This window comes from Bufo gargarizans, chromosome 2 (assembly GCF_014858855.1).
Source record: "Bufo gargarizans isolate SCDJY-AF-19 chromosome 2, ASM1485885v1, whole genome shotgun sequence".
NCBI classification, from domain to species: Eukaryota; Metazoa; Chordata; class Amphibia; order Anura; family Bufonidae; genus Bufo; species Bufo gargarizans.
The window spans coordinates 471,706,576-471,734,554 of NC_058081.1; the positions used below are offsets into that span (position 1 = coordinate 471,706,576).

The window sequence follows — 27,979 nt, forward strand, 5'->3', positions numbered from 1 at the left end:
CTCTACATGTCCCTATGTTCATTTGATTATCCAGAATACAGGTCCTTCTAAAAAAAATTGCATATTGTGATAAAGTTCATTATTTTCTGTAATGTACTGATAAACTATAAATATAATAGTTAGACTTTCATATATTTTAGATTCATTACACACAACTGAAGTAGTTCAAGCCTTTTATTGTTTTAATATTGATGATTTTGGCATACAGCTCATGAAAACCCAAAATTCCTATCTAAAAAAATTAGCATATCATAAAAAAATGTTCTCTAAACGAGCTATTAACCTAATCATCTGAATCAACTAATTAACTCTAAACACCTGCAAAAGATTCCTGAGGCTTTTAAAAACTCCCAGCCTGGTTCATTACTCGAAACCGCAATCATGGGTAAGACTGCCGACCTGACTGCTGTCCAGAAGGCCATCATTGACACCCTCAAGCAAGAGGGTAAGACACAGAAAGAAATTTCTGAACGAATAGGTTGTTCCCAGAGTGCTGTATCAAGGCACCTCAGTGGGAAGTCTGTGGGAAGGAAAAAGTGTGGCAGAAAACGCTGCACAACGAGAAGAGGTGACCGGACCCTGAGGAAGATTGTGGAGAAGGACCGATTCCAGACCTTGGGGGACGTGCGGAAGCAGTGGACTGAGTCTGGAGTAGAAACATCCAGAGCCACTGTGTACAGGCGTGTGCAGGAAATGGGCTACAGGTGCCGCATTCCCCAGGTCAAGCCACTTTTGAACCAGAAACAGCGGCAGAAGCGCCTGACCTGGGCTACAGAGAAGCAGCACTGGACTGTTGCTCAGTGGTCCAAAGTACTTTTTTCGGATGAAAGCAAATTTTGCATGTCATTCGGAAATCAAGGTGCCAGAGTCTGGAGGAAGACTGGGGAGAGGGAAATGCCAAAATGCCTGAAGTCCAGTGTCAAGTACCCACAGTCAGTGATGGTCTGGGGTGCCATGTCAGCTGCTGGTGTTGGTCCACTGTGTTTTATCAAGGGCAGGGGCAATGCAGCTAGCTATCAGGAGATTTTGGAGCACTTCATGCTTCCATCTGCTGAAAAGCTTTATGGAGATGAAGATTTCATTTTTCAGCACGACCTGGCACCTGCTCACAGTGCCAAAACCACTGGTAAATGGTTTACTGACCATGGTATTACTGTGCTCAATTGGCCTGCCAACTCTCCTGACCTGAACCCCATAGAGAATCTGTGGGATATTGGGAAGAGAAAGTTGAGAGACGCAAGACCCAACACTCTGGATGAGCTTAAGGCCGCTATCGAAGCATCCTGGGCCTCCATAACACCTCAGCAGTGCCACAGGCTGATTGCCTCCATGCCACGCCGCATTGAAGCAGTCATTTCTGCAAAAGGATTCCCGACCAAGTATTGAGTGCATAACTGAACATAATTATTTGAAGGTTGACTTTTTTTGTATTAAAAACACTTTTCTTTTATTGGTCGGATGAAATATGCTAATTTTTTTAGATAGGAAATTTGGGTTTTCATGAGCTGTATGCCAAAATCATCAATATTAAAACAATAAAAGGCTTGAACTACTTCCAGTTGTGTGTAATGAATCTAAAATATATGAAAGTCTAATGTTTATCAGTACATTACAGAAAATAATGAACTTTATCACAATATGCTAATTTTTTGAGAAGGACCTGTATATGACAGGCTGACACCTTTCAGGTTCCATTGATGCCGGATTAAAGGATTTTACTGTATATTTTTTTTCCTACTCCTCTGACATTTGTCACCATCAGGTTTGTGCTGCTGATTTCTCATTTACATCAGAATGGGGAAGTTTCTCATCTTGTCTCAAGCCGCAGTTTGTTTCACTGTCACTTGCAGCACAGGATGAGGAAGTGACAACTCAAAGCCTAAATTCAAGTCACATTTTCATTTCCTAGATATCGCAGGGTTATACTAACTGAGCATCAGTTGGCCCCTGGCGTGGACTCAGTAGCTGCTTAAACACCTTGACTCGTGTCTGATTGAGAGGGCCAGTGAGGTAAGACATTTGAACAAAGATTTTAGCCAGCCATGACTTTATTTTATTTAGGGTTTATCTGGTGTACAAAAACCCATTTTCAAGTCCTCTATTAGGAAAATTGGATTTCATAGAGGTGGTATGGTTCTTCAATTCAGAACCCTCATTTATGGGCCACAGTGGGGGCTGTCTGTAAAGCATGTCTCGCTCCAGAGGACCCAACTTCTATGATGTGCTCCACCGAGTAAAGTAAGCGCTTGCAGTTACTGGTTAAAGGAGTTGTGCAGTGCTAATATAATGTTGACTTGGGTCCCACTCCCAGCGCCCCTGCCAATTAGCGGCTTGATAAGGGGGCAGCGCTCACTTGAATGGGTCAAGCAGTTGTAATTACAGTGCTCCATCGCTACAGGTTAGACAGCTAAACAGTGAAGAGTGCCAGAGTCACCGGAGAGCTGCAGCCTCTTCAGACAGCTGATTGGTGGGGGGGGGGGGGGGGGGGGGGGCAAGAGTTGGAGTTCGCCGATCTGATATTGATGACCTATCCTGATGTCTTTCATTTATTGGACTCTATTCTCCAACAGACCAAATGGATCTGGCATTTCAGTCTGGAGATTCCCAGCAAACATTATTTGATGAAGCAACCACAGGTAATATTTAGAGGGCACCTATCACTGTTTTACGGATTACAATCAATGTTAGTTTACAATATATTCATTTCTCCAAAGTCTAATACTTATTAGCTCATTGAGCTTCTTTATGGAAAATTATAATTACAGAAGGATCACAGTAAATAATGTTCTATGCTCGCAGTTGCGTCACTACTAACTATGGCTCACACAGAATTCAGGGACGCTAAAAATAAAACAAAAAATGAACAATGGGGAGCATTCTAGCTTCTAGCATACCTATCAGAATATAGTGTCCTCAGGGTGTGTGGTTCTTCTGAGGACACTATATTCTGATGGGTATGTACTTTATTAACTGATTATTTGTACAGGGGTCCTTTTTCTGTACATAAGTTTGGGATGATGTTTGTATGTCGTGGCACTTGCCTCTAATCTTTGGCATTAGGTATTTTCCTTTGGTGTATACATTTTTGTTGATAGCTTCATCTCTAATACTAACAGTCACCTCGATATGCATATTGTACTAATCTATTGCCATACCATCCCTCGGGGAACCGCACCTTTATTTCTTGTGAGTTTCTCATCTATTTTTAATCATGTCATGTCATATACATTTAAATAAAATTTACTATTTTTTGAGCTACAGAGAGTTTTTTGTAGGTAATCGTATTGATATAGAGTTGGCCCACTGTTGGGGGTATAGACATATGTATTAAACTTTTATGTCTAGTTTTACTATTTTTTTTATGTGTAATCTATTTGCAATAACGTTTATGGAAAATTAGATGCAAAAAGTGTAGGGGGTGTGGCTATTTGTGGCCAAGTCTATGGGGTGGAGCTTGTAAACAGAGAGCGGTTTGACCAATTCTGTAAAGCTTGAGGAATGCTAGAGAGTGGCTAGCTCTGACACGCCCCCGTTTCCTGTGAGCCGTCTTCTGTGTCTCTGTTACTAGGGACGGATATGACAACAGGCAGTGGACTGTAAATAAGGTGGAAGTGAGACCCCTAGTAGCCATGACTCTATAGGTTTTTTCAGGTGGATGCAGGCAGATTTTTTAAATTGGAAGTGATTTAGAAATTTGACTAGGAACTTAAAGTGGCCCTGGAAAAAAAAAACTAAAGTGGCTCCGTGCTGTAGGAGGGTCCAAATTGACAGAAGGTGGGACAGCAGAATTAGGCAGAGCCAGCAATACCAGTGTGTAGCACAAAATACTGCTGCCTGCACCACTATATAAAAACTGAATCATCGTCCTGAGCAAGGCCGTAGCTATAGGGGAAGCAGGGGAAGCTGCAGCTTTGGGGCCCTGACCCAGCAGGGGCCCATCCAGGAGGAGGAAGACTAAAGGATTTGGTCATAGCCCCCTCAACAGTATTACACAATGAAATTAGATACAGTGACAGTATAGACAGTGTAAGAACAGCTGCCGGGCCTGGTCTGAGAGAGCGATCTTTACTAGCCACAGGAATGGGGGCAGCATGAAAGGATGGGGTCGCTAAAAAAAATTGTGTGGGATGGAGCCCCATTCAAAAATTTGCTGTGGGGCCCAGTCAATTCTAGCTACGCCACTGGTGCTGAGGATGGCAGTTGAATTCAGGACACCTGCAGTCGCTGGCCAAGTGCATAAGTGTCTGATGCTCCTACACTAATTAATGCTGAGAGCATCAGATCATTATGCACTTGGCTGGCGGCTCAGAGGGGAGCTTGGTCGGCCTTCTGGGAAATATCCCTGTCGGGTCTATGGCCAGTCCGCCCATGATAGTGTCCAAGCACGGCCACCACTGCTGGATTGCCGGGTGTCGTAACCTCTGGAAACAAGCAGTATATAATCAGATGGAAAAAGAGACAATATGGACAATCACAATACGTTAGTAAGCGCCTTGTATTAATTTTGTCCACGTACTAATTGCCATTTGCTGAAGTAGGACAACCCTTTTAAGGAATACTTGACTATATCTGACTATATCTGCCTTTATAGACAAATGTTGGTCATCATGTAAATGTGAACATTAATATGCTACTTGTGCGCAGGTGAAGTGCGAAAGATTTTGCAGCCGAGCTCAGAGAATGATGCAAAGCTTCAGGAGCTGAAGACGGTATGTTTCATATTTTATGTATGTAATTTCCATTATATGACAAAGTCATTAATTTGATTAGTGCTTACTTGATACTACAGAGCAATCTCTCAAATGTATGGTATATTCTACAGTACAAGGCTATCATTAGCAGTAGCATATTCAAAATGGATTATTAATGTCCCATCAAAATCACTTGTTATACTCCCTATGCTTTCTAGTCCAAGAGAGTACCTGGATGCCAATTCCTAGTCAGCTGGCAGGTTTCCAAGCCCAGACAGGGACACAGAGTAGCATAGTGATAATCAAAACCAATTTGGACTTGAGAGTGTTGGAAGATGTTTGGCAAGTAGGCAGAGAACAATGTCAGGAAACTGGTTTAGGTTGGTGCAGTCTGATCTGAGGTGCAGAGTCTTCATTCTTCCCCCCTTAAAGGGAACCTGTCACCGTGATTTTGGGTATAGAGCTGAGGACATGGGTTGCTAGATGGCCGCTAGCACATCCACAATACCCAGTCCCCATAGCTCTGTGTGCTTTTATTGTGGGAAAAAAAACTATTTGATACATATGCAAATTAACATAAGACTCATATCTTACTTGTGTGAGCAGAGAAGAGTCATATTTTCAAGCTCTGACTCATCTCAGGTTAATTTGCATATGTATCAAATCGGTTTTATACACAATAAAAGCACACAGAGCTATGGGGACTGGGTATTGCGGATGTGCTAGCGGCCATCTAGCAACCCATGTACTCAGCTCTATACCCAAAATCCCGGTGACAGGTTCCCTTTAACTCCTGCAGAGAGGTCTACACTTTACAAATCAAATACCCAGGCCACAGTTCTAGGAATGTCCCCAGTAGATGGCCAGACAGCAGATAGCAAGCGGGCTAAACACATAGTCACTACAAATCTAGGTTGCAACAGGCAGGACCATGTTAGATCCAAGACGGGATAAGAAAGCAGGGTCAGAAGGTCAGGCACAAACAGAAAAATAACCAGGGAACTCACCACAGATACTGATAAACCACGTGCAGGGACCCAGTAGATCACTGCTAAGAGTTAATTGTTTGCCAAAAGTTAAACCGTTGTGATTTAATGTTAAAATCAGTTATTTCTTTATGCACTTTGTAACCTACATGGTTATGTATGGGCAATAAAAAGTCAATACTGGCAGTTTTAGCCTAGTTTCCAGAGTGGTGGGCTGGTCTTGCCCCCAGCTAGTGTGCGTCTTAGCTGAGCAAAGCTAGAGTCAAGACCTGCATGTATGAGCGCCTCCCAAGCAGGCCCAAAGAGAATCCTCATCCAGGAAACACCATTCTTGAGACTGAAAAGCTGCCAAAGAATAACTTAACTGTGAGACTACCCCTGAGGGAAGGAGAACAGACATTCACAGGAGGTTTAGAACCATCAAGGGCATTCTGGATTTAGATAGTAAGGTACCACCTGTTTATGGCATTAAGACTTTACTGCTTGTGTCAAGGGTATATTGCTTCAGTTCCCGTAACACTTTGAGACGGACTACCCATCTGGATCTAAGATTTCCACCCTACAACTAGAAGCTTCAGAAAGAGTTAATGAGAATTGCCAGTAGTTATTTGGGAAGATTGCAATGTGTTAAATTCACAGCCTGATAGAACGTTAAAGCAAAAAAATATATATTTTTATTAAGAACCACTATATAAAATGGGCTAATCCACCGTTGTTTATGTGCAACAGGCATACAGGGAGAGAGCGTATAAAGAGGGACTATCTATAGATGCCATCTACACGCTTCAATTCCTGAAGTAACGCATCTGTAGTGTGTTGGGATTTAATAGTCGGCTCCTAATTTTTACAGTCAGCAAATCCATATCACGTACAGGCGTTATATTAAGACCAAACATTTAAGGTAAGCGATACTCCCCAATTTTAGCCCCCAGTGTTTAGGTATCAAACACCAGTACGGTGCACCTTAAATACCTGCCCTGGTGGTCTTAATATAACATCTGTACTTGATATGGATTTACTGACTGTAAAAATTAGGAGCCGACTATTAAATCCCAACACACTACAGATGCGTTACTTCAGGAATTTAAGCGTGTAGATGGCGTATATAGATAGTCCCTCTTTATACGCTCTATCCCTGTATGCCTGTTGCACATAAACAAGGGCTGATTAGCCCATTTTATATAGTGGTTCTTAATAAAATATATATCTTTTGTTTTAACGTTCTATCAGGTTGTGAACTAAATAATTGAAACAGGAATGTATACAACTTGATATTCTTAAGTGTGTTTCGAAGATTGCAAAGTATACTTAAAGTGAGACTCAAGGAGGATTACTACCATCATTGTTGCTGTCTATACACACCTATTGGGAAATTGCTACACTGTTATATATTTTAGAAATTTGCCTATCACTGCTCTTTGTACTTTTAGTACTCCCATCATCAGTTCAGCAAAGATAGAATGTATTTATTGTAACTAATGGGGCTGGTCATTGACTCCACCATCCGCCAGCCTCTACATTTGCTCTCCTGCCTTGCACCCATCAACCTAACATCAAGGGCACGCACCCCACCTAACACCCATCAAGAGGGTAGAAAGGGTGCGCCCTCCACTCACCGCATGGCCCCAGGGAACATTGGAGTAAGGACAGCCACTGTAAATCACTACCATTCCTATCAGTGCCACAGCCACCACTACCCTCTGTAACGCCCCATAGCGGCATTACCACCTCTTTTTGGATCCCCATTATCTGTAATAGTGTACTCCATCTCATCTCATGCAAATAATACCATGTCCTGCACAATGTACTCCCGTGTCATCTCATGCAAATAATACACTGTCTTGCATAATGTGTAAATGTATTCATGATTTTACCTATGTAATGTGCCTGGTTCACCAGCAGATGGTGGCATTTCTGGAGGAGTTCAGTGCTAGTAAAGGCAGTCTGACCTTCCACTCCTTGGGGAGAGGTTGTGAGTTGAGAGCTGCCCCTGTAAGGGTATGGCTGGATTACAGCCAGCAGAGCACTGTCTGCTCTGCTGGGCATAGACGCCCCAGCTGCAAGCCTCCGAAGCCAGGAGGAAAGTTTCCCTGGACAAGTTTAGGTTGACGATAGAGACAGACTACACAAGTAAGAAGTTGCAGCAGAAAGCAGAAGGAAAAGTACCTATCTAAGTCAGCCAACATAGCAGGTCCAAAAGAGTTCAGATATAGCAGAGCTGAGAGTGTTCGCCAGCCAGAACTTAAGCCAAAGCCTGCTGGTAACCAAGATAGAGTTGGAAGATTGTTTCCTAATGAAAGTTGGCCAAGTAAAGCTGCGTTTAATTACTTTAATACAAGTCTGGACTCAATTCCTTTCTTCACCCACTTCATCCACAACCCTATTTGCACTGCTGCGGACTACAACGCTTGAGGTTTTGGATATCCAGGTAAGAGCACCATGACAAGTGCTAAAGCCACACCTAAGGGACACTATAGGCAGCCCTCATACCACTCTGGCATGCCTACATCTAGGTATCAACACCACTATACTTAAAGGGGACTCCATGTCCTCGTTGCTTCAATGCAACTGGCATCACGACAACTTTCTCTATCAGAGGGACATATATCGTAAAAACCTCTTAAGGGGCAAGGGATACCCCAGGTGATTAGTAGGCCCGTTGCACCTCCTCCTGCCTCTTCCCCTCCAAACTCGATGCACAAGCACTGGAAGACTGGAGTCGTTCCCCTTTAAGGTCCTTGGAAAATTACACCTTTCCATGCTGCGGAGAGCCATAGTGTCCGCTTGTCATGTTAACACCATTGCTCCAGCCAACACGTTAACAGATTTCTGCATATGATCTCTGTATTCGATCATACTTTCTGCTATTAAAATTATGTAAGCTGAAGCATTCAATAATGTAATAAAAATTATGATAGTGTAACTGTAATGATTCACATAGCTGTATTATAAAGCTGTGCTCCTAAAGCATGCAGGCAGTGGACCCATAAAGTTATGGCCGGACTGGGGGCAGAGCTTTAGGGGCGGCCATCATGATGGGGGGTTTGGCTCAGGGAGACCCCAGAGGTAGGAATAGGATAGTTGGTCAATGGGGTGGGTTTAATGGGATCATGGAGTGATAGGGATTGGGTAATTTGAGTTTAGGGGTGGGGGTAGAGCAGAAAGGATTAAAAGAGTCAACGCTGTTCAAGCTGAACTTACCAGAATAGAGCAACTGGAAGACACCATCAGGAGACTCAGGGAGGTTCGGGGCCCCAGCTGGAGCATCTCTTAAGGGGGGCGGCTGAGGCTTCAGTACTGTCTCAGCCCTTGGTGACCCAGCCTCAGCAGACCAGACCGCCGGCACGCTTCAGCCCACAGTCCTCTCCTACCCCCCAGAGCCCTTCAGAGGACCCTCCACGCCGGGGAAAGCTTCCTCCTGCACCCCATGGCGTGGGAAGAATCCGACATGCAGGCGGAGCCCACGAGGTGGCCGTGCTCGGTCACCTTGTTCTACATCTGGATGCGGTGTGGGCGTGGGACCAGGAACGGCGGGCACCTTCCAATGTCCTGGGGAGGAAGGTGCCCCCCAGTGGGAGCAAGATGTTGGCAGGCACAGGGCTGCTGTGAGTCCGGTCGCGTCGTGCAGCAGGACCCCATCACCATCACCCAGTCTGCAGCAGGGAAGAAGCTCCACCCTCTCTGACCTTTCCATAGAGGAGAGCAGCTCTAACATCCCTGGCAGGAGTGTAGCTAGGGGACAGCGTGTGGAAGCGTTTGGGTCTGAAGCTGGAGGATCAGCGCAGAGGACCAGACACCTGGACTAAGGATCTTCAGCTTATGGGGTTACAGCACCCAGGCAGCCAGGTGAGATTTCGTGGGGAACCTTAGCGCAGGTAGCGGCGGTTAATGGGGGGGTGGCGGTGGGTCCCGGTGGATTTGGGTAGGGGCTTAGGGCAACTGTTGGGGGGATTAGCGGGCTTATTAGCAGGTTGAGGTATGGGGGATGTCCCCGTTGCCAGCATGGTGGTGCGAGGAGGTAGTTTAGGGAGTAATGTGGCGTTGGTGCAAACGCAGGCAGGGGGGAGGTGGCAGACAAAGAAACGGTGCGGTTGCATGACTAAGCAAGAGGGGAGGTATATGTCTGCTTTGAGGGTCCGTTGGGGACTCATTTAAAGCAGGAGGTACGGGAGCGTATTTGGAAGGGTGAATATATGAAGATTTTTTCTTTGCTCCCGTTGGATAAGCTTAACCTGGATAGGTTACGGAAGGAAAAGGGCAAAAAAGAGGAGGAAGAGAAGCGTAGATAATGTCTAATACCGCAAACCTTTCAGAACTTGTTCCAGGCGTTTGCGATATTAGCAAGTGTGATAGGGGAGAAGGCGCCGGAATGCTGTTCGCAATTGTTTTGTTATTTGGATGCAATCAAGGAGGCGTATTGAGTATATGGGGGGGATAGCGTGGCTGCGATATGATGAGCAGTTCAGGCAGCGGAAAGCGGTATGTCCAGAGATGAGGTGGAATCACAAAGATATAGCTTTGTGGCTGAAGGTGACTGGGCCCCCTAAGTTAGGGCAGTCCTTTTGGGGGAAATCGGGAAGTGGTGGTCAATCCAGTGTCGCCGTTGCGTCCGCAAAGGGCCTGTGCTTCTCATTTAATTATGGGAACTGTAAATTTGGAGCTAAGTGTAAATTCAAGCACGAATGCTCCGTATGTGGGGGATCTCATAGAGCGGCACGGTGCTAGGGGAAACAGACAAAGAGGGGGAAATGGCAATAGCAAAGCGGGAGATGCCGGTCCGTCTGGAAAGGATGGAGCCATCTGGAAAGGATGGCATTGGGTTCACTGGGTTTCAAAATTCCATTTGTTCCCGGAGATGCGGTGCTGTTGAAAAGGAATTTGAGGTTGGCCAGAGAACATCAGGAGGTAGTGTCAGAGAAACTTAAAAAAGAGGTTGCGTTAGGTAGGATAGCGGGCCCGTTTTTGGATCCGCCATTTGTAAATTTGCAAGTGTCTCCACTGGGTGTGGTTCCGAAGAAGGAGGTGAATAGGTTTCGGCTTATTCACCACCTGTCTTTCCCAAAGGGAACGCCGGTCAATGACGGTATTGATCCAGCCTTGTGTTCTGTGGTCTATACCTCATTTGACGTGGCAGTTGCGTGGGTTAAGAAGTTTGAGAGGAGCTAGCGTAGACTGACATTGAGGCGGCTTTTAGGTTATTGCCAGTACATCTGGATTGTTTGCATTTATTGGGGTGTCTTTGGAATGGGGGATTTTTGGTCGATAGGTGTTTGCCTATGGGTTGTTCCTTGTCATGTGCATACTTCAATGCGTTTAGTTTGTTTTTGGAGTGGGTGGTGGTGGATTCGTCTGGTTGTGAATCTATCATTCACTACTGAATGATTTCCTTTGTATCGGCCCTCCGGATTCGAAAGTGTGTTCATTATTGCTGCATACATTGAGTAAGGTGTTTGAGGCGTTTGTGGTCCCATTGGCGACAGAGAAGACGGTAGGGCTGGTTTAGTTTTCTGGGGAATGTCATTGATACCATTGAGATAGGAGTGTAGATTGCAGAGGGACAAGTTGGAGAACCTAAAAAGGGAGTTTGCGAGGGCGGCTTCGTTAAAAAAGTAAAAATTGCGCGAGCTTCAGTCACTCCTGGGGCAACTCAATTTTGCATGTCGGATTATGCCCATGGGGAGGGTTTTTTGTAGAAGGTTGGCGGGGCCGACGGTGGGCGTTGTTTCACCACATCACTACATTCAATTGGGAAAAGACTTCAGAGCGGACTTGCAAGTTTGGAGTTCCTTTTTGGAGAATTATAACGGTAGCTTGCTATTCATGAGTGAAATGATGAACTTGTTCGATTGTGAGTTGTTTTCGGACGCGGCGGGGGTTTTTGGTTTTGGCGTTGGAGTTGGGCGGAGAATGGCTGGTTAAAAATGTTTGCGTTACTGGAGATTTTTCCCATTGTGATGGCAGTTCTGTTGTGGGGGGAGTTTTTTCGGGATAAAAAGGTTCGTTTCCACTGTGATAACATGGGAGTGATTCAGGCGATAAATGGGTTGTCTGCCTCATCGCCTTTAGTAGTACGGCTGCTACAGTGGCTGGTTTTGGAGTGTTTTTTCGATCAACGCTTGGGTGGTGGCGGTGCATGTGCCGGGGGTTGACAACTGTGTCGCTGACTCTCTCTCTCTCGTTGACAGTGGTTTGTCCGGTTAATTGGGTGGGGGGGGGGTTTGCTTAGGGTTGATACAGATTTGTTTCACGATAGGGTGGAATTTGTTATCCGCCGGTCAAAGACTGATGTGGAAGGAAGGGGGCGGAGGGTGGTTTTGTTCGGTATTCCGGGCTGTGAAATGTTTCTGGCGCAATGTATGCGCGAGTACGGGGCAGATATGAGGATGGGGATTAGACCACTGTTAGTGCATGCTGATGGGTCTTTTTTGTCCCGTTTTCAGTTTACAGCTGCTTTTTCAAAATGTTTAGAGTGGTTAGGGCTGGGTCAGGCGGGATACTCAAGCCATTTGTTGAAGATCGAAGCGGCGACGAAGGCGTCCCATGGCGCTTGGACGATGAGAATATTAAACTGATTTGGCGTTAGGAGTCTGTTCGGTTCAGGTCTTATATCTGATTGAATCGCCTGTAGTTTAAGGTGTTTTTCTCGTTTCAGGTGCGGTACCAGCCCTGGTGTGGATCCTGGGACATTCTTACATTTTTTAGGGGGCTGTCCGGGCAGCGGTTCGGCTGGACGGTCAACAATTGGGATTTTCTTGGTATGAGGTGGTGGTAAGGTGGTTGGGACATAGGGGCATGGTTTGGAGTGGGGTCCTGCCTGAAGTGCATAGTTTTGCGAGGCTGGATACAGCACCTGATGTTTTAGTGCTGCATGTGTGCGGCAACGATTTGGCGCTGTGGCCATTGCGGGAGCTACTGTGTGACATAAAAATTTGATTTGTTACAGTTGTGGGCTTTGTTTCCGAAGTTAGTCACAGTATGGTTGGACATTGTTCAGAGGATGGTATGGAGAGGGGCTAGATCAGTGGAAGGGGTGATTAGGGTGAGAGTGACGTTGAACCGCGCAATATATATATATATAAAGTTATGGCCGGACTGGGGGCAGAGCTTTAGGGGAGGCCAGCATGATGGGGGGGTTTGACTCAGGGAGACCCCAGAAGTAGGAATAGGATAGTTGGTCAAAGGGAGGGATAGGGATTGGGTAATTTGAGTTTAGGTGTGGTGGGGGTTGAGGGGTTAAAAGATTGAGACAGGGAGAAGAAGGGTGCCATTTTAGGTAGAGCAGAAAGGAGTCCCTCCCACCGACCCCTTCTTTTTATTGGAGGGGGGGGGGGGGGTTGTGGCAGATTGTAGAAGTTGGTTGGGGGTAAGATTGTTGGATGGCGAGGTGTGGAGATAAGGGGGAGGGTTTTTGTCACGGCAGCTGTGGCGGAGGGAGGTCCTTGAAGTTGGTTTTATTCACTGGTGAGGATTTATGGGAGGGCTCTGTGGTTGGGGCTGGACTCCCAGTTGTGGTGGAATTAAAGAGGGGGCCATTCAGTGGTGCTTCCGAGCTGACGGGCAATGGTGGGGTAATTCAGTTATTTGGGTCTGCAAGGACTTCCCCTTGCAAGGAATTAATTATTAGAGTTTATGGTTATATATATATATATATATATATATATATACACTCACCTAAAGAATTATTAGGAACACCATACAAATACGGTGTTGGACCCCCTTTTGCCTTCAGAACTGCCTTAATTCTACTTGGCATTGATTCAACAAGGTGCTGATAGCATTCTTTAGAAATGTTGGCCCATATTGATAGGATAGCATCTTGCAGTTGATGGAGATTTGAGGGATGCACATCCAGGGCACGAAGCTCCCGTTCCACCACATCCCAAAGATGCTCTATTGGGTTGAGATCTGGTGACTGTGGGGGCCATTTTAGTACACTGAACTCATTGTCATGTTCAAGAAACCAATTTGAAATTATTCGAGCTTTGTGACATGGTGCATTATCCTGCTGGAAGTAGCCATCAGAGGATGGGTACATGGTGGTCATGAAGGGATGGACATGGTCAGAAACAATGCTCAGGTAGCCCGTGGCATTTAAACGATGTCCAATTGGCACTAAGGGGCCTAAAGTGTGCCCAGAAAACATCCCCCACAACATTACACCACCACCTCCAGCCTGCACAGTGGTAACAAGGCATGATGGATACATGTTCTCATTCTGTTTACGCCAAATTCGGACTCTATCATTTGAATGTCTCAACAGAAATCGAGACTCATCAGACCAGGCAACATTTTTCCAGTCTTCAACAGTCCAATTTTGGTGAGCTCGTGCAAATTGTAGCCTCTTTTTCCTATTTGTAGTGGAGATGAGTGGTACCCGGTGGGGTCTTCTGCTGTTGTAGCCCACCTTTCCTTCCCATTCTGACATTCAGTTTGGAGTTCAGGAGATTGTCTTGACCAGGACCACAACCCTACATGCATTGAAGCAACTGCCATGTGATTGGTTGAATAGATAATCACATTAATGAGAAATAGAATAGGTGTTCCTAATAATTCTTTAGGTGGGTGTGTGTATGTATGTATGTATATATATATTTATATATATATATATATATTTATATATATATATATATATATTTATGTTGTTTGTTAATAAAAACGGCTGCTGTGGCCGATTCATTCCAGCCTGGTGTCTGAGTTTTAATTAAGGTTAAGGGGCATGAGGCAATGGGTGGGAATGGATTGGTGGGAAGGGGGATTGTTTCAGGGGCAGGTGAGTATTAGATGAAGTCGGATGTCAGGTAGCCAATACATCATGTATTTGTCATATGGAATCCATGAAAGAAAAAATGGTCTCATGCTCCAATGCATACCACATGGAGGCAACATATGGCGGCACACAGGGTGCCTTCAGGTTCATAATATGAATCCATAGGAACTCTGCATATCCAATCAAATGCCGCTCAATGCCTTTGACTTGCAACTTTTGCACAGAACACTGTATCTGAAATAATTTCTTACGAGACTGAGAAGTCTGTAGCCATGTGCTAATTTCCAACTCATTATCCAGACTTCGGAGGTTTAATCAGTATATCATGAGGAGTTGAAATGATGGAGATTATAAGGAATGAAATGTATATGTATCTGGAATATTGTTAAAAGGGGATTGACCTTTAATATTCTTACAATAGCAGAGAATGAAAATGCAATATCCTCAATGTAACCTTCTGTCATAGACACGGATATGTTCTGCTCAGATTGTGTTCCCTCTGCTGCCTGAGGTGAAAACTGAAAGGGTGCCCCAACCCCCAATGTCAATTTCTTAACCTAACCCCTTCCCTCCAGCCCTAGTGTTAAAGACCTACTTGGAAAACATTACATACAGTTCTACAAAACATACAGGGTAATACAGCGCCATACTGTGCCCACTGTGCTTCCCAATACTATACTGCGGAAACATATAATGACCTTCTGCTGCCCCCATCTTGCCCCTAGTTGGAGCTGCATGAGGTGATCGCCTCACCTCGCCTCATTGGTGGTGCACCCCTGCTCCCTGGACTTCGTTATCTGTTAAATTAGAATGTTCACTTTTGAAGGCTCTGGAATGACAATTGACTTAAATGTAAATTATTTGGTTCAAGGGCCTGCATACAAATAAAAATAATTATAAGGTATACTGATGTGGGCCCAACTTCTGGGACCACCATAACCACTTGAACCGAGGGCTACACCACTCTTTGTAATGCTGTTGTTGCTCCTTAGCCTTTTACTTAACACAGTGAATTTTGGTGTACAGCCCCTGCAGCTGCACATGCATCGCACAGCAGGAAAGCTTTTCTCTGGGACGTATGGCGCATGTACACCTAAATTCACTGGGGATGTGCCGGAAGTGAGAACGAACAAAGCCTGTGCAGGATCTCATGAGAATGGAAGATGGTGTTCCTGGCCTGGAGAACATCAATCAAGTTTCAGAAGGCAAGGGTCAGGCAAACTGCTGGCCTCCTTGACTTCAATCTACTAATTTACAAGTTACAAAAAGTTACTTTTATTCTCAAGAGTTTATACTAGAGCACCATAAGAATATGAGAAAGGTACTATGAGTTTCCCCTTAAAGAATTTTCAGTGACATGACCATAGAAGCGTAGAAGTGGACCTGGTGTCTGTCAGTAGACTCCAAGACATACCATGAAAGTACACAACTATTATATAGATTTTTTTTTTTACAGTGTAAAGTTACTGGCATCTTCCCGTCATAAAATAGAGATGGGTCTGAAGATCACACTACCTATTGACTTGTCTAGACGTTCCTCTATTTTCTTTATATATGATGCCATCCTTTTTGTTCTGCTCTTCAGTTCCTTATTGACTGGATCAACAATGAGTTAAAGGAGGAACATATTGTTGTGCAAAGCCTGGAAGAGGATCTCTTTGATGGTTTAATTCTTCATCACATTTTACGTAAGATATTTTTATACCTTATTACTGTCTGCCAGCAATCAAGTGCTCAAGCTGTTGATATAGATTACATGAAGGACCTGGCTGAGTTTGTGATATCCAGATTGCTTACCATGCAGAATCCTAAGCATGCCCACTATGTATGAAATACACTCTACGTTCAGCTTTAGTTTACAGGGAAGCCTTCCTTTTTATTTTTAACTGGGCATTGCCAGTTTTGAAATCCCCCCCCCCCCCCATCACTTTTATATTATACCCACCAACTTAAACCACAACATAACTACACACAGATGGCTCCTGTTCCCAGTAGAGCTCACAGTCTTGTTTCAGAATCGCACTCAAACACTTCTGGGGACAATTTTATAGGAAGCTATTTATCTGATGAGGATGTTTTTAGAGTGTGGGAGGAAACCAGAGAACTTAAAGGGACCCTAACATATTTTTTGCTCATATATTAACAGCCTATATTTTAATATTCGATGTATATAACTTCTTCATGTCACTCCATGTATTCGACTTCCTGTCCTGGCTCTTTAACTTCCTATTTGTTAGGGCTTTTTGGCATGGTAAATAGCCTTGCTTGACTTTCACAGTCAGACCATTTGCAGCAGCACAGGTGGGAGGATGGGAGTGGTAGTAGACACCAGATTGTGGTAGTAGTCTTCACAGTGGCTATGGGTTTCCCTGGCACTCCCTGGGCCTGTGCACACTGAAGGGAGGGTGCACCTTGATTTCCTTTGGGCACACCCTGGTGTTGAAGGTTCTCCTGCCTGGTGGTGGTTCAGGGTACCCTTAAAGGGGTTTTTGAACTAATTTTATTGCTGACCTATCCTGAGGATAGGTCAGCAATATCAGATCGGTGGGAATCCAACACCCAGCACCCCCGACGATCAGCTGGTTGAAGAGAAGGACGCGCACTGTGCCAGCGCAGTCTTTACTATCAGTATAGGAATTGTAGCTAATATTTTGTATTTCATTTACATACATTTTGGCTGCCAACATTTTTAAAAAATATTTTCTATGAATATACAGTACAGACCAAAAGTTTGGACACACCTTCTCATTCAAAGAGTTTTCTTTGTTTTCATGACTATGAAAATTGTAGATTCACACTGAAGGCATCAAAACTATGAATTAACACATGTGGAATTATATACATAACAAAAAAGTGTGAAACAACTGAAAATGTCATATTCTAGGTTCTTCAAAGTAGCCACCTTTTGCTTTGAGAACTGCTTTGCACACTCTTGGCATTCTCTTGATGAGCTTCAAGAGGTAGTCACCTGAAATGGTTTTCACTTCACAGGTGTGCCCTGTCAGGTTTAATAAGTGGGATTTATTGCCTTATAAATGGGATTGGGACCATCAGTTGCGTTGTGGAGAAGTCAGGTGGATACACAGCTGATAGTCCTACTGAATAGACTGTTAGAATTTGTATTATGGCAAGAAAAAAGCAGCTAAGTAAAGAAAAACGAGTGGCCATCATTACTTTAAGAAATGAAGGTCAGTCAGTCTGAAAAATTGGGAAAACTTTGAAAGTGTCCCCAAGTGCAGTCACAAAAACCATCAAGCGAAGAAACTGGCTCACATGCGGACCGCCCCAGGAAAGGAAGACCAAGAGTCACCTCTGCTGCGGAGGATAAGTTCATCCGAGTCACCAGCCTCAGAAATCGCAGGTTAACAGCAGCTCAGATTAGAGACCAGGTCAATGCCACACAGAGTTCTAGCAGCAGACACATCTCTAGAACAACTGTTAAGAGGAGACTGTGTGAATCAGGCCTTCATGGTAGAATATCTGCTAGGAAACCAGTGCTAAGGACAGGCAACAAGCAGAAGAGACTTGTTTGGGCTAAAGAACACAAGGAATGGACATTAGACCAGTGGAAATCTGTGCTTTGGTCTGATGAGTCCAAATTTAAGATCTTTGGTTCCAACCACCGTGTCTTTGTGCGACGCAGAAAAGGTGAACAGATGGACTCTACATGCCTGCTTCCCACCGTGAAGCATGGAGGAGGAGGTGTGATGGTGTGGGGGTGCTTTGCTGGTGACACTGTTGGGCATTTATTCAAAATTGAAGGCATACTGAACCAGCATGGCTACCACAGCATCTTGCAGCGGCATGCTATTCCGTCCGGTTTGCGTTTAGTTGGACCATCATTTATTTTTCAACAGGACAATGACCCCAAACACACCTCCAGGCTGTGTAAGGGCTATTTGACCATGAAGGAGAGTGATGGGGTGCTGCGCCAGATGACCTGGCCTCCACAGTCCCTGGACCTGAACCCAGTCGAGATGGTTTGGGGTGAGCTGGACTGCAGAGTGAAGGCAAAAGGGCCAACAAGTGCTAAGCATCTCTGGGAACTCCTTCAAGACTGTTGGAAGGCCATTTCAGGTGACTACCTCTTGAAGCTCATCAAGAGAATGGCAAGAGTGTGCAAAGCAGTAATCAAAGCAAAAGGTGGCTACTTTGAAGAACCTAGAATATGACATATTTTCAGTTGTTTAACACTTTTTTGTTATGTATATAATTCCACATGTGTTAATTCATAGTTTTGATGCCTTCAGTGTGAATCTACAATTTTCATAGTCATGAAAATAAAGAAAACTCTTTTTTAATGAGAAGGTGTGTCCAAACTTTTGGTCTGTACTGTATTATATATATTTTTTAAATACCCCTTTCTGATGGAACTTACAAATACTGTAAAGTTGTTGCCTTGGCGGGGTTCAAACTCAGTATCTTGGAGTTACACTAAACAGTGCTGAACACTAGGCCCCATTCCTCCTTATTACTTTTTAGATGGATTATTATAATTATTTCAATGCATATAGCGGGAGATTTATCATAGAAACGCTTAAAAATCTCCTGTGCTGCCAGAGGATGCGCCTAAATCTATGGTGGATCGGAGTTGCCATAGATATCAATCTGTCTTCATTAGCAACAGGAAAGTGGCACAATTAAAGATAATTGTGTCGGGCCCACTGGCCTATCCCCACCCCTCATTTTGGAAAGTGGCTATGACAGCATAAAAAAACACTTGCAACAAAATTAGTTTCAAGTGCCATTGAAACAGAATATGTGCTACTTTTTTATGCTGGAAAAGTGGTGCAGGGAAATGATAAATCTCCCCATAGTTAATTCTTTTTTGGTGTTAACAAGACATAAAAAGTGGTTGTCAAAGTTTTTACTTTATTACCAGATTAAAGAGGACCTGTCAGTGACAGGCTGTCACCTCTCCTGACATCCCTGTTTTAATAGCTACTCGCATTCGTCCAAACCACCTATAGTATAATCCACCATTGGCTTTCATGATATCTTCCATGGTCTTGTAAGCCCACTCAGTTGTTTCCATCACTCCAATAGTTCATCTCCTCCCTCTTTGTCAAAGAAGCAGTGATGGACGAGATGTCAGTTCTCATATGGTATATCCTATGGATGAGCCGATATAACTTCAAAGAATCTGCTTGTACTCAACAAACCCAGAACATTTTAATTCCATTGAACATTGCAGTTATCATATGTAAGATATACATCTGAAAGAGCTGAGCGTCAAACCCTTTAGGAGCTGGTTGGTTGTCATATAGCTCAGAAACAGCTGACTATAATTTTTCAACTTTATAGAGGTCAATGCCATGAAGTGGTTGCCTTCTTCATCACTCTTGTCCATGGGCTGTGTCTGCTATTGCATTGCAGCCTCATGAGAATAAAGGTGAGCTCCAATGGGAAACCTGACAATTTCCTTCTCCCTCACAGAGAAAATGGCAAACATCAAAATAGAAGTGGAAGAAATCACATTATCTTCTATCAACCAGAAACGGAAGCTGGGAGTGATACTGGAAGCCGTGTCTTCACATCTGCAACTGGAGGAAAGCCAGCTGAAGTGGGACGTGAACTGTAAGTACCAGTTATTATATACAGGGTCTGTGCCTATGCTGATAGCTAAAAAAATACTACATCTGTCCTTGGTATCTATTTTTAAGCAGTTTTGTCACAGACAATAGAGATATTGGTTTATATTAAAATCAAATAGGAGAAGTTAGCTACTTTCTTCCTCATTACAGTACATGCATTCCTTGTTTTTTTTTTCTCAAATTTTGCAAAATTTGGTTGATGTCTCATATCTGTCTGACACATCCTTGATGGACAGATACATATTTGGTCACGGATGCCAGGAAGGGAGGGAGGGTCCTGGTGACAGAAAAGCTGCCTCTGTAACAGTTAATATAGTTGATAATGTGGCGCACGACGGCGGCCAGGGGTGTTTTTTGTCTTGACGCCAGTTTCATTGGAGCAACAAGGGACAGAGTCCCCTTAAGTAGATGGTGTTGGAGGTACCCAGGTGTAGGAATACCAGAGTGGTGTAAGGGTAGCCTATAATGTCCCTTTAGATGTGGCTGTGCACATGTCACGGTGCTCCTACATTGATATCCTGGAACCCCAGGCATTGTCGTTCGCGGCAGAGCAAATAGGGTGAATAGCTGAGGGATTTGTAGAACAAATTGAATCCAGACATTGTATATAGTTGATAACAGCTTTACTTGAATAAAATTTCATCAAGGAAACAATCTTCCAACTTTGCCTTGGTTACCAGCAGGCTTTGGCATTAAAACTGGCAGGCAAACACTCTTGGCCCTGCTACATATGTTACTCTCTGGCTCTGCTGTACTGACAGAATTAAATAGAAACTTTTCCTTTCTCCTGAATTTTACTTTCTGTAGTCTGGTCTGTCTTTATCTTTATCCAGGGAACTTTACTCCTGGCTCGTAAGGCTTGCGGCTTTGGCCTCCATGTCCAGCAGAGCTTAGGGGTGCTTTGCTGGCTTGTACACAGCCTTCCCCTTACAAGGGGTAAGCTAGACTCACTTTCACTAACTAAAACTCCTCCCTTGAGGGAGAAAGCTAGAATGAAAAGAAGGTTCCATTCTAGACAAGGTAGCTCTGCAATTACTGCCGCCACCTGCTGGTTAACCAGGTATATTACACTTGAACATAACATTTACATTGAAAAGAATATGTACATTATACAGGACCTGGAAATTAATACATATGATGACATTATATTAACCATAGAAGACAGTGGGTAGGTGTGGAAGGTGGTAATGCACCTCTGGGGCGTTACAATAATAATAGATTCTGCCGGGTTTCGGACTTTCTGCATTAGAGGCACTTAACCCCTCAGCTATAATAGCTGCATAAATGTAAATAAATGCCTTGCCTCTAATGCATAAAATAATAATAGATGTCAAACATTTCCAGTTCCTGAAACGGAATGTAGGAACATAAACATCTGAGCTTACTAGAGAGAGACTGCTTACAAGAATTCAGGAACAAATTTCACTTTTGTTTTGGAGAGGTTCCTTAAATCCAATTCTCCATTAAAGAGATTGTCTGGAACCATAACATTAATGGCCTATCTTTAGTCCATTATGAGCCTGTAGGCAAGAATTGTCTGTTATAAATAACTAGAATAATGGTCGGCTCACAAGCAATCAATACAGTATTTATCACTAACACTAAATACACATCATCACTTAAAATTAATACTTCTAAAAATATATGCTTATAAAAATATATTAAGTCACGGTCCCTCATGTAATATAAGTTGCGGAGCTCACGCAACCTACAATTCATATGTTATAATTCATATGTTACGATTTTCCATGTCTCACTCCTGATTTAACAGGTGAATAAATGTTCAGTCTTGGATTTACCCCTTTTATTGTCGAGCGTACTTCTAGTATATTTGTACAGAATGTCCTGTGCTAGTGCGCTTCTTATCAAACTTCAGTGCAATTATATACCGTATTTTTGGCCGTATAAGACGCACTTTTTCTCCCCCCAAAATGGGGGGAAAATGCCCCTGCATCTTATACGGCGAATGCTGTCAGTTTTACATCGCAAGCTGCGATGTAAAGCGAGCGGGGACTCGGGGAGGGACTGGGAGGAGGAGCTGGGGGCCGGCAATAGCGGCGGGGCGGTGCAGTCACTGTACTATAGCCCCGCCGCTCCGGTATACTAATATAATATGTCATATTCAATTAATGGTTATTAAATATGCCCCTTTATGCCTAATAGTACCTTAAATCCTAAGCGCTTCAGTACAATGCAGGCCGGGCGGGTGGCAGCGTAACTCCCTGATGTCACGTGCCTGCGCCGCCTACTTTATGAATGAAGCAGGCGGCGCAGGCAAGTGACGTCAGTGAATGACGCGCCGTGCCGGCCGCCCGGCCTGCCGGCATTGTACTGAAGTGCTTAGGATTTAAGGTACTATTAGGAATAAAGAGGCATATTTAATAACTATTAATTGAATAAGACATATTATATTAGTATACTGGAGCGGCGGGGGATCTGTGGATGGCACAGTTATGGGCTGGGAGGGTCTGTGGATGACACATGTATAACAGTGCCATACACAGATCCCCCCCCCCTGTAACAGTGCCAGGCACAGATCCCCCTGTAACAGTGCAAGCCACAGATCCCCCCCATAACAGTGTCCGTCATCCACAGATCCCCCCATAACAGTGTCCGTCATCCACAGATCCCCCCATAACAGTGTCCGTCATCCACAGATCCCCCGATAACAGTGTCCGTCATCCACAGATCCCCCCATAACAGTGTCCGTCATCCACAGATCCCCCCATAACAGTGTCCATCATCCACAGATCCCCCCATAACAGTGTCCGTCATCCACAGATCCCCCCATAACAGTGTCCGTCATCCACAGATCCCCCCATAACAGTGTCCGTCATCCACAGATCCCCAGTAATAGTGCCATCCACAGACCACCATTAGTTCCAAACACACAGCACACCTTTTGGTTAAACATATTTTTTTTCTTATTTTCCTCCCCAAAAACCTAGGTGCGTCTTATACGGCGAAAAATACGGTATATGGTAATGCACCCAAAACACTACATATGGGCTTCTATATGGTGTCCTGAACTGTTGCGCTTGTTAGCGGGACTTCGGTATGGCTGCGTGTAAACCAGTGTACATGCAACCCTATAAATGGGCTCAGTCTTCTTACTGTACGTTCTCGGAGAATGTTATCCGCTGCTGCGCCTCTTACCGATCTCCGGTGTGGCTCCGAAGATTCTGTTATGTGTTCGCTGTACACTAGCAGCCTCCCGAATCTCCAGGCAGTCTTCGCATTCATGCCGGCACTTCATGCATGCGTATCAGAGGTAACCAGACGCAAAGTTGTAACTTTTGTATCGCTCTGAATATAGGAGTAGTAGTAAAAAAGTGTAAAAAAAAAACAAAACTCAAAAATTTGCAGATGCTACTGAGCACACACTACAGATCGTGCGTGCGTGTAAGAACTGTTTTAGAAAAATTCATTACAGGGACCGGTATGGAGGGTGGTTTAGGGATTTGGAACAGCTGCAAATGAAAAAAAATAATCTGTGCAGCTATTCCAGATGTTCTTCTTCTTTCTTATTTTGTTCTTTTGTTCTTCTTTCAGCAAAAAAGGGTTAAATCGCAGTGGTGGTGCACCAGAAGTCCCAGCAAGCCAACAGCAGCACAGAAAGACACAGAACCTCTCTGCACGCAGTCACCAGCTAGGATGGCTGCATGCAGGGAAGTTCTGCCTCTTCCTGTGCAGCTATAGCGCTGCCATTGGCTGGAGCATTGTTCCAGCCAATAGCAGCTCTGGCAGGGGACCCCAAACACTGGTGTGGTGTCCCCTGCCTGACCTAGGAGGAGACAGATGACACCCCCCACCCCCCCTGCAGCTCCGCATCGCAGCCGGATGCGCAATGCGCATTCCTATGGAATCCGGCCAATAGCAGCGATCGGGGCAGCAGGGGGGCATAAATACCTCCTGCAGCCCTTAGCTAACATAGCCGCCTGCTTGGCAGAGCAGCCATCGCACCCCGGTTCCCGAGCGATTATGCCCAGGGGTCGGTGGTTCGTCGCACCGTAATAGTACGGCGCTGGGCAGCAAGTCACGTCAGAAATAAACAGAGATTAGGAGATAAAGTTCTGTTTGGGTTTTATAACCTACTAGCAGAAGGGCCTGGCTTTGCACGGGTATATTTAATATATTTCATTTAATGTTTGTGTGTGTCGTTAAAAGATATTGACAGTATCCCCCATAACAGACCTCTACAGTACCCCTCCCCTTTAACAGTGAACTACACAGTCCCACGCCCCTTAACACTGACCCCCCTCCCCACAGTGCCCCACCACTTTAAAATGGGACCTCCACAGCAGCCTATCCCTTTAACTTTGACCTTCACAGCAGTCAGCCCCTTTAACAGTGAGTTTCACAGCACCCCACTCCCTTGACAGTGACCTCCTCAGGGGCCCACCCCCTTAACAGTAAACTCCACAGTACCCCGCTGCCTTAACAGTGACCTCCACAACAGTTGCCCCTTTAATAGTGGCCCCTGCCCCCTTAAAAGTGACCTCCACAGCGCCCTGCCTCTTTAATGCCAGGGCTACACGACGACATGTGTCGCGCTGCATTTTGTCTCAACAATTTTTATAATGATAGGCTATGGTGTCGCACTGCGACATGTGACATACTGCGACACGACAGTCGCAAAAAATCCATCCAAGATGGTGTAGCTGGCCAGCTAAGACCTGGCCTTGGTTGCTAATATGGCTTACATGTTTATATTGCTAGACTTGCCAATAATTTTTATAAAGTTCCTATGTTTATATATTAGAGACAGAAAGAGAGTTATGTACAGTGACTTAACCTCTTTAACCCTGGGCCTGTTTTCACCTTCCTGCCCAGGCCATTTTTTGCAAATCTGACATGTCACTTTATGTGATAATACCTTTAAAACGCTTTTACTCATACAGGCCATTCTGAGATTGTTTTCTCACCACATATCGTACTTCATGACAGTGGTAAAAATTAGAAAAAAAAACAAAACATTTTTATTCATAAAAAAATACCCAAAATTTGGAAAAATTAGCAAATCTCCAAATTTCTATTTCTCTACTTTTATAATAGATAGTAATACCTCCAAAAATAGTAATTACTTTACATTCCCCAAATCTCTACTTCATGTTTGGATCATTTTGAAAAGGACATTTTATTTTTTGGGGAAGTTAGAAGGCTTAGAAGTTTAGAAGCAAATCTTGAAATTTTTCGGAAAATTTCCAAAACTCACTTTTTAAAGACCAGTTCAGGTCTGAAGTCAGTTTGTGAGGCTTACATAATAGAAACCACCCAAAAATGACCCCACTTTAGAAACTACACCCCTCAAGGTATACAACACTGATTTTACAAACTTTGTTAACCCTTTAGGTGTTCCACAAGAATTTATGGAAAATGGAGATGAAATTTCAGAATTTTACTTTTTGGGTAGATTTTACATTTGAATCCATTTTTTCCAGCAGCAAAGCAAATAAAACTCCATATTTATTGCCCTGATTCTGCGGTTTACAGAAACACCCCACATGTGATCGTAAACTGCTGTACGGGCACACGGCAGTGCGCAGTAGGTAAGGAACGCCATATGGTTTTTGGAAGGCAGATTTAGCTGAACTGGTTTTTAGATGCCATGTCCCATTTGAAGCCCCCCTGATGCACCCCTACAGTAGAAACTCAAAAAAGTGACCACATTTTTGAAACTACGGGATAAGGTGCCATTTTTATTGGTACTATTTTGGGGTACATATGATTTTTAATTGCTCTATATTATGTTTCTCAATTTTCTGAACGCCCTATTATTATTTTTTTCTGCCGATCATCATGTGCAGGGGCTTGTTTTTTGCAGGAAGAGTTGACGTTTTTATTGGTACCAATTACGGGTACATATGATTTTTTGATCATTCATTATTACACTTTATGGGGCAAGCTGACAAAAAATTGGTTGTTTTGGCACAGTTTTTATTATTTATTTTTACAGCGTTTATCTGAGGGATTAGCTCATGTGACTTTTATAGAGCAGATCGTTACGGATGTGGCAATGCCTAATATGTCCACTTTTTCTTATTTATTTAAGTTTTACACAATAATAGCACTATTATTATACAATAATGGTACTATTTTGGGGGGCTATTTTTGTCACCTTACATCACAAAAAGTGCAACAGCAAGCGATCAAAAAGGCTTATGACCCCCAAAATAGTACCAATCAAACAGTCACCTCGTCCCGCAAAAAATTATACCCTATTTAAGACAATCGCCTAAAAAATAAAAAAGCTATGGCTCTCAGACTATAGAGACACTAAAACATCATTTTTTGGTTTCAGAAATGCTATTATTGTGTAAAACTTAAATAAATAAGAAAAAGTATACATATTAGGTATTGCCACGTCCATAATGATCTTCTCTATAAAACTATCACATGACCTAACTCCTTAGATGAACGCTGTAAAAATAAATAAATTAAAACTGTTCCAAAACAGCCAATTTTTAGGTCACCTTGCCACATAAAGTGTAATAATGAATGATCAAAAAATCCTATGTACCCAAAAATGGTACCAATAAAAACCTCAACACTTTCTGCAAAAAACGAGCCCCTGCACAAGACGATTGGCAGAAAAATAAAAAACATGGCGTTCAGAAAACCAATCCAGCACAATCTGCCTTCCAAAAACCGCATGGCATTCCTTTCCTTCTGCGCCCTGCCGTGTGTCCGTACAGCAGTTTACGACCACATGTGGGGTGTTTATGTAAACTGCGGAATCAGGGTAATAAATATTGAGTTTTGTTTGATGTTAACTTTGAAATTTCATCTCCATTTTCTTTTAATTCTTGTGGAACGCCTAAAGGGTTAACAAAGTTTGTAAAATCAGTTTTGAGTAACTTGAGGGGTGTAGTTTCTACAATGGGGTCATTTATGGGGGTTTCCACTATGTAAGCCCCACAAAGTGACTTCAGACCTGAACTGGTCCTTAAAAAGTGGGTTTTGGAAATTTTCTTAAAAATTGTAAGAATTGCTTCTAAACTTCTAAGCCTTCTAACGTCCTAAAAAAATAAAATGACATTTCCAAAATTATGCCAACATAAAGTAGACATATGGGGAATGTTAAGTAATAAATATTTTATTAGGTATGACTTTCTGTTTTAGAAGCAGAGAAATTGAAATTTGGAAAATTGTGAATTTTTCAATTTTTTTTGTAAATTTGGGATTTTTTCATAAATAAAGGTGAAATATATTGACTCAAATATATGACTATCATGAAGTACAATGTGTCACGAGAAAACAATCTCAGAATGGCGTGTATAAGTAAAAGTGTTCCAAAGCTATTACCACATAAAGTGACGCATGTCAGATTTGTAAATTTTGACCTGGACACTGGGGCATCAATGACCCTTGGTCATGAAAGGGTTAAAAGGTGAAACTAATATATGAGATAGACTCATTACATGTAAAGCGAGATATTTTAAGCCTTTATTTGGTATAATTTGGATGATTATGGTTTATAGCTTATGAAAACCCCAAAGTCACAATTTTGAGGTACCCTTTGCTTAGGGGGTATGGATTAATTAGCTGACTAGAGTGCGACACTTTGAGCCTAGAATATTGAACCTTTTCACAATATTCTGATTTTAAGTTGCATTAATGCAACTCCTTTTAAGTTGCATTACTGAAATAAATGAACTTTTGCACAATATTTTAATTTTTTGAGTTTCACCTGTATATACATGCTTCTTTATATATGAATTTGCTACATAACTGTAAGGATGTGAATAAAACACTTGGGCTGAGATGTAAACTTTATGCAGCAATCTCTTTGTCGATGTGTGTCTCTTCTGTTTCACTCAGCTCTTGCTCACTCCTCAGCCCTCCTCTCTGCATAGAATTGTATGGGTTGATGTAATCTGATCCCTCAGTGAGCTGGTCCATTTTGGATGGCTTAAAAATAATTTTCCCCCCAAAAAATCA

The 27,979-nt window shown here is 43.4% G+C and overlaps 1 protein-coding gene across 2 annotated transcripts in view; it reads left to right on the top strand.

Annotated features, from left to right (window-relative positions):
• Positions 1 to 1,872: 1,872 nt before the first annotated feature.
• The window catches only part of PARVG (parvin gamma), a 116,052-nt gene continuing 89,945 nt past the window's right edge, over positions 1,873 to 27,979 (top strand). For both annotated transcript variants that reach the window (XR_006387875.1, XM_044281087.1), the window contains exons 1-5: positions 1,873 to 2,010; positions 2,571 to 2,636; positions 4,645 to 4,709; positions 16,030 to 16,132; positions 19,881 to 20,021. Coding sequence is in view for 1 of the 2 variants with exons in the window: in XM_044281087.1 (XP_044137022.1) it covers positions 2,576 to 2,636; positions 4,645 to 4,709; positions 16,030 to 16,132; positions 19,881 to 20,021 (370 nt within the window). In the remaining variant the exon portion in view is untranslated. The remainder of the gene's footprint in view (positions 2,011 to 2,570; positions 2,637 to 4,644; positions 4,710 to 16,029; positions 16,133 to 19,880; positions 20,022 to 27,979) is intronic.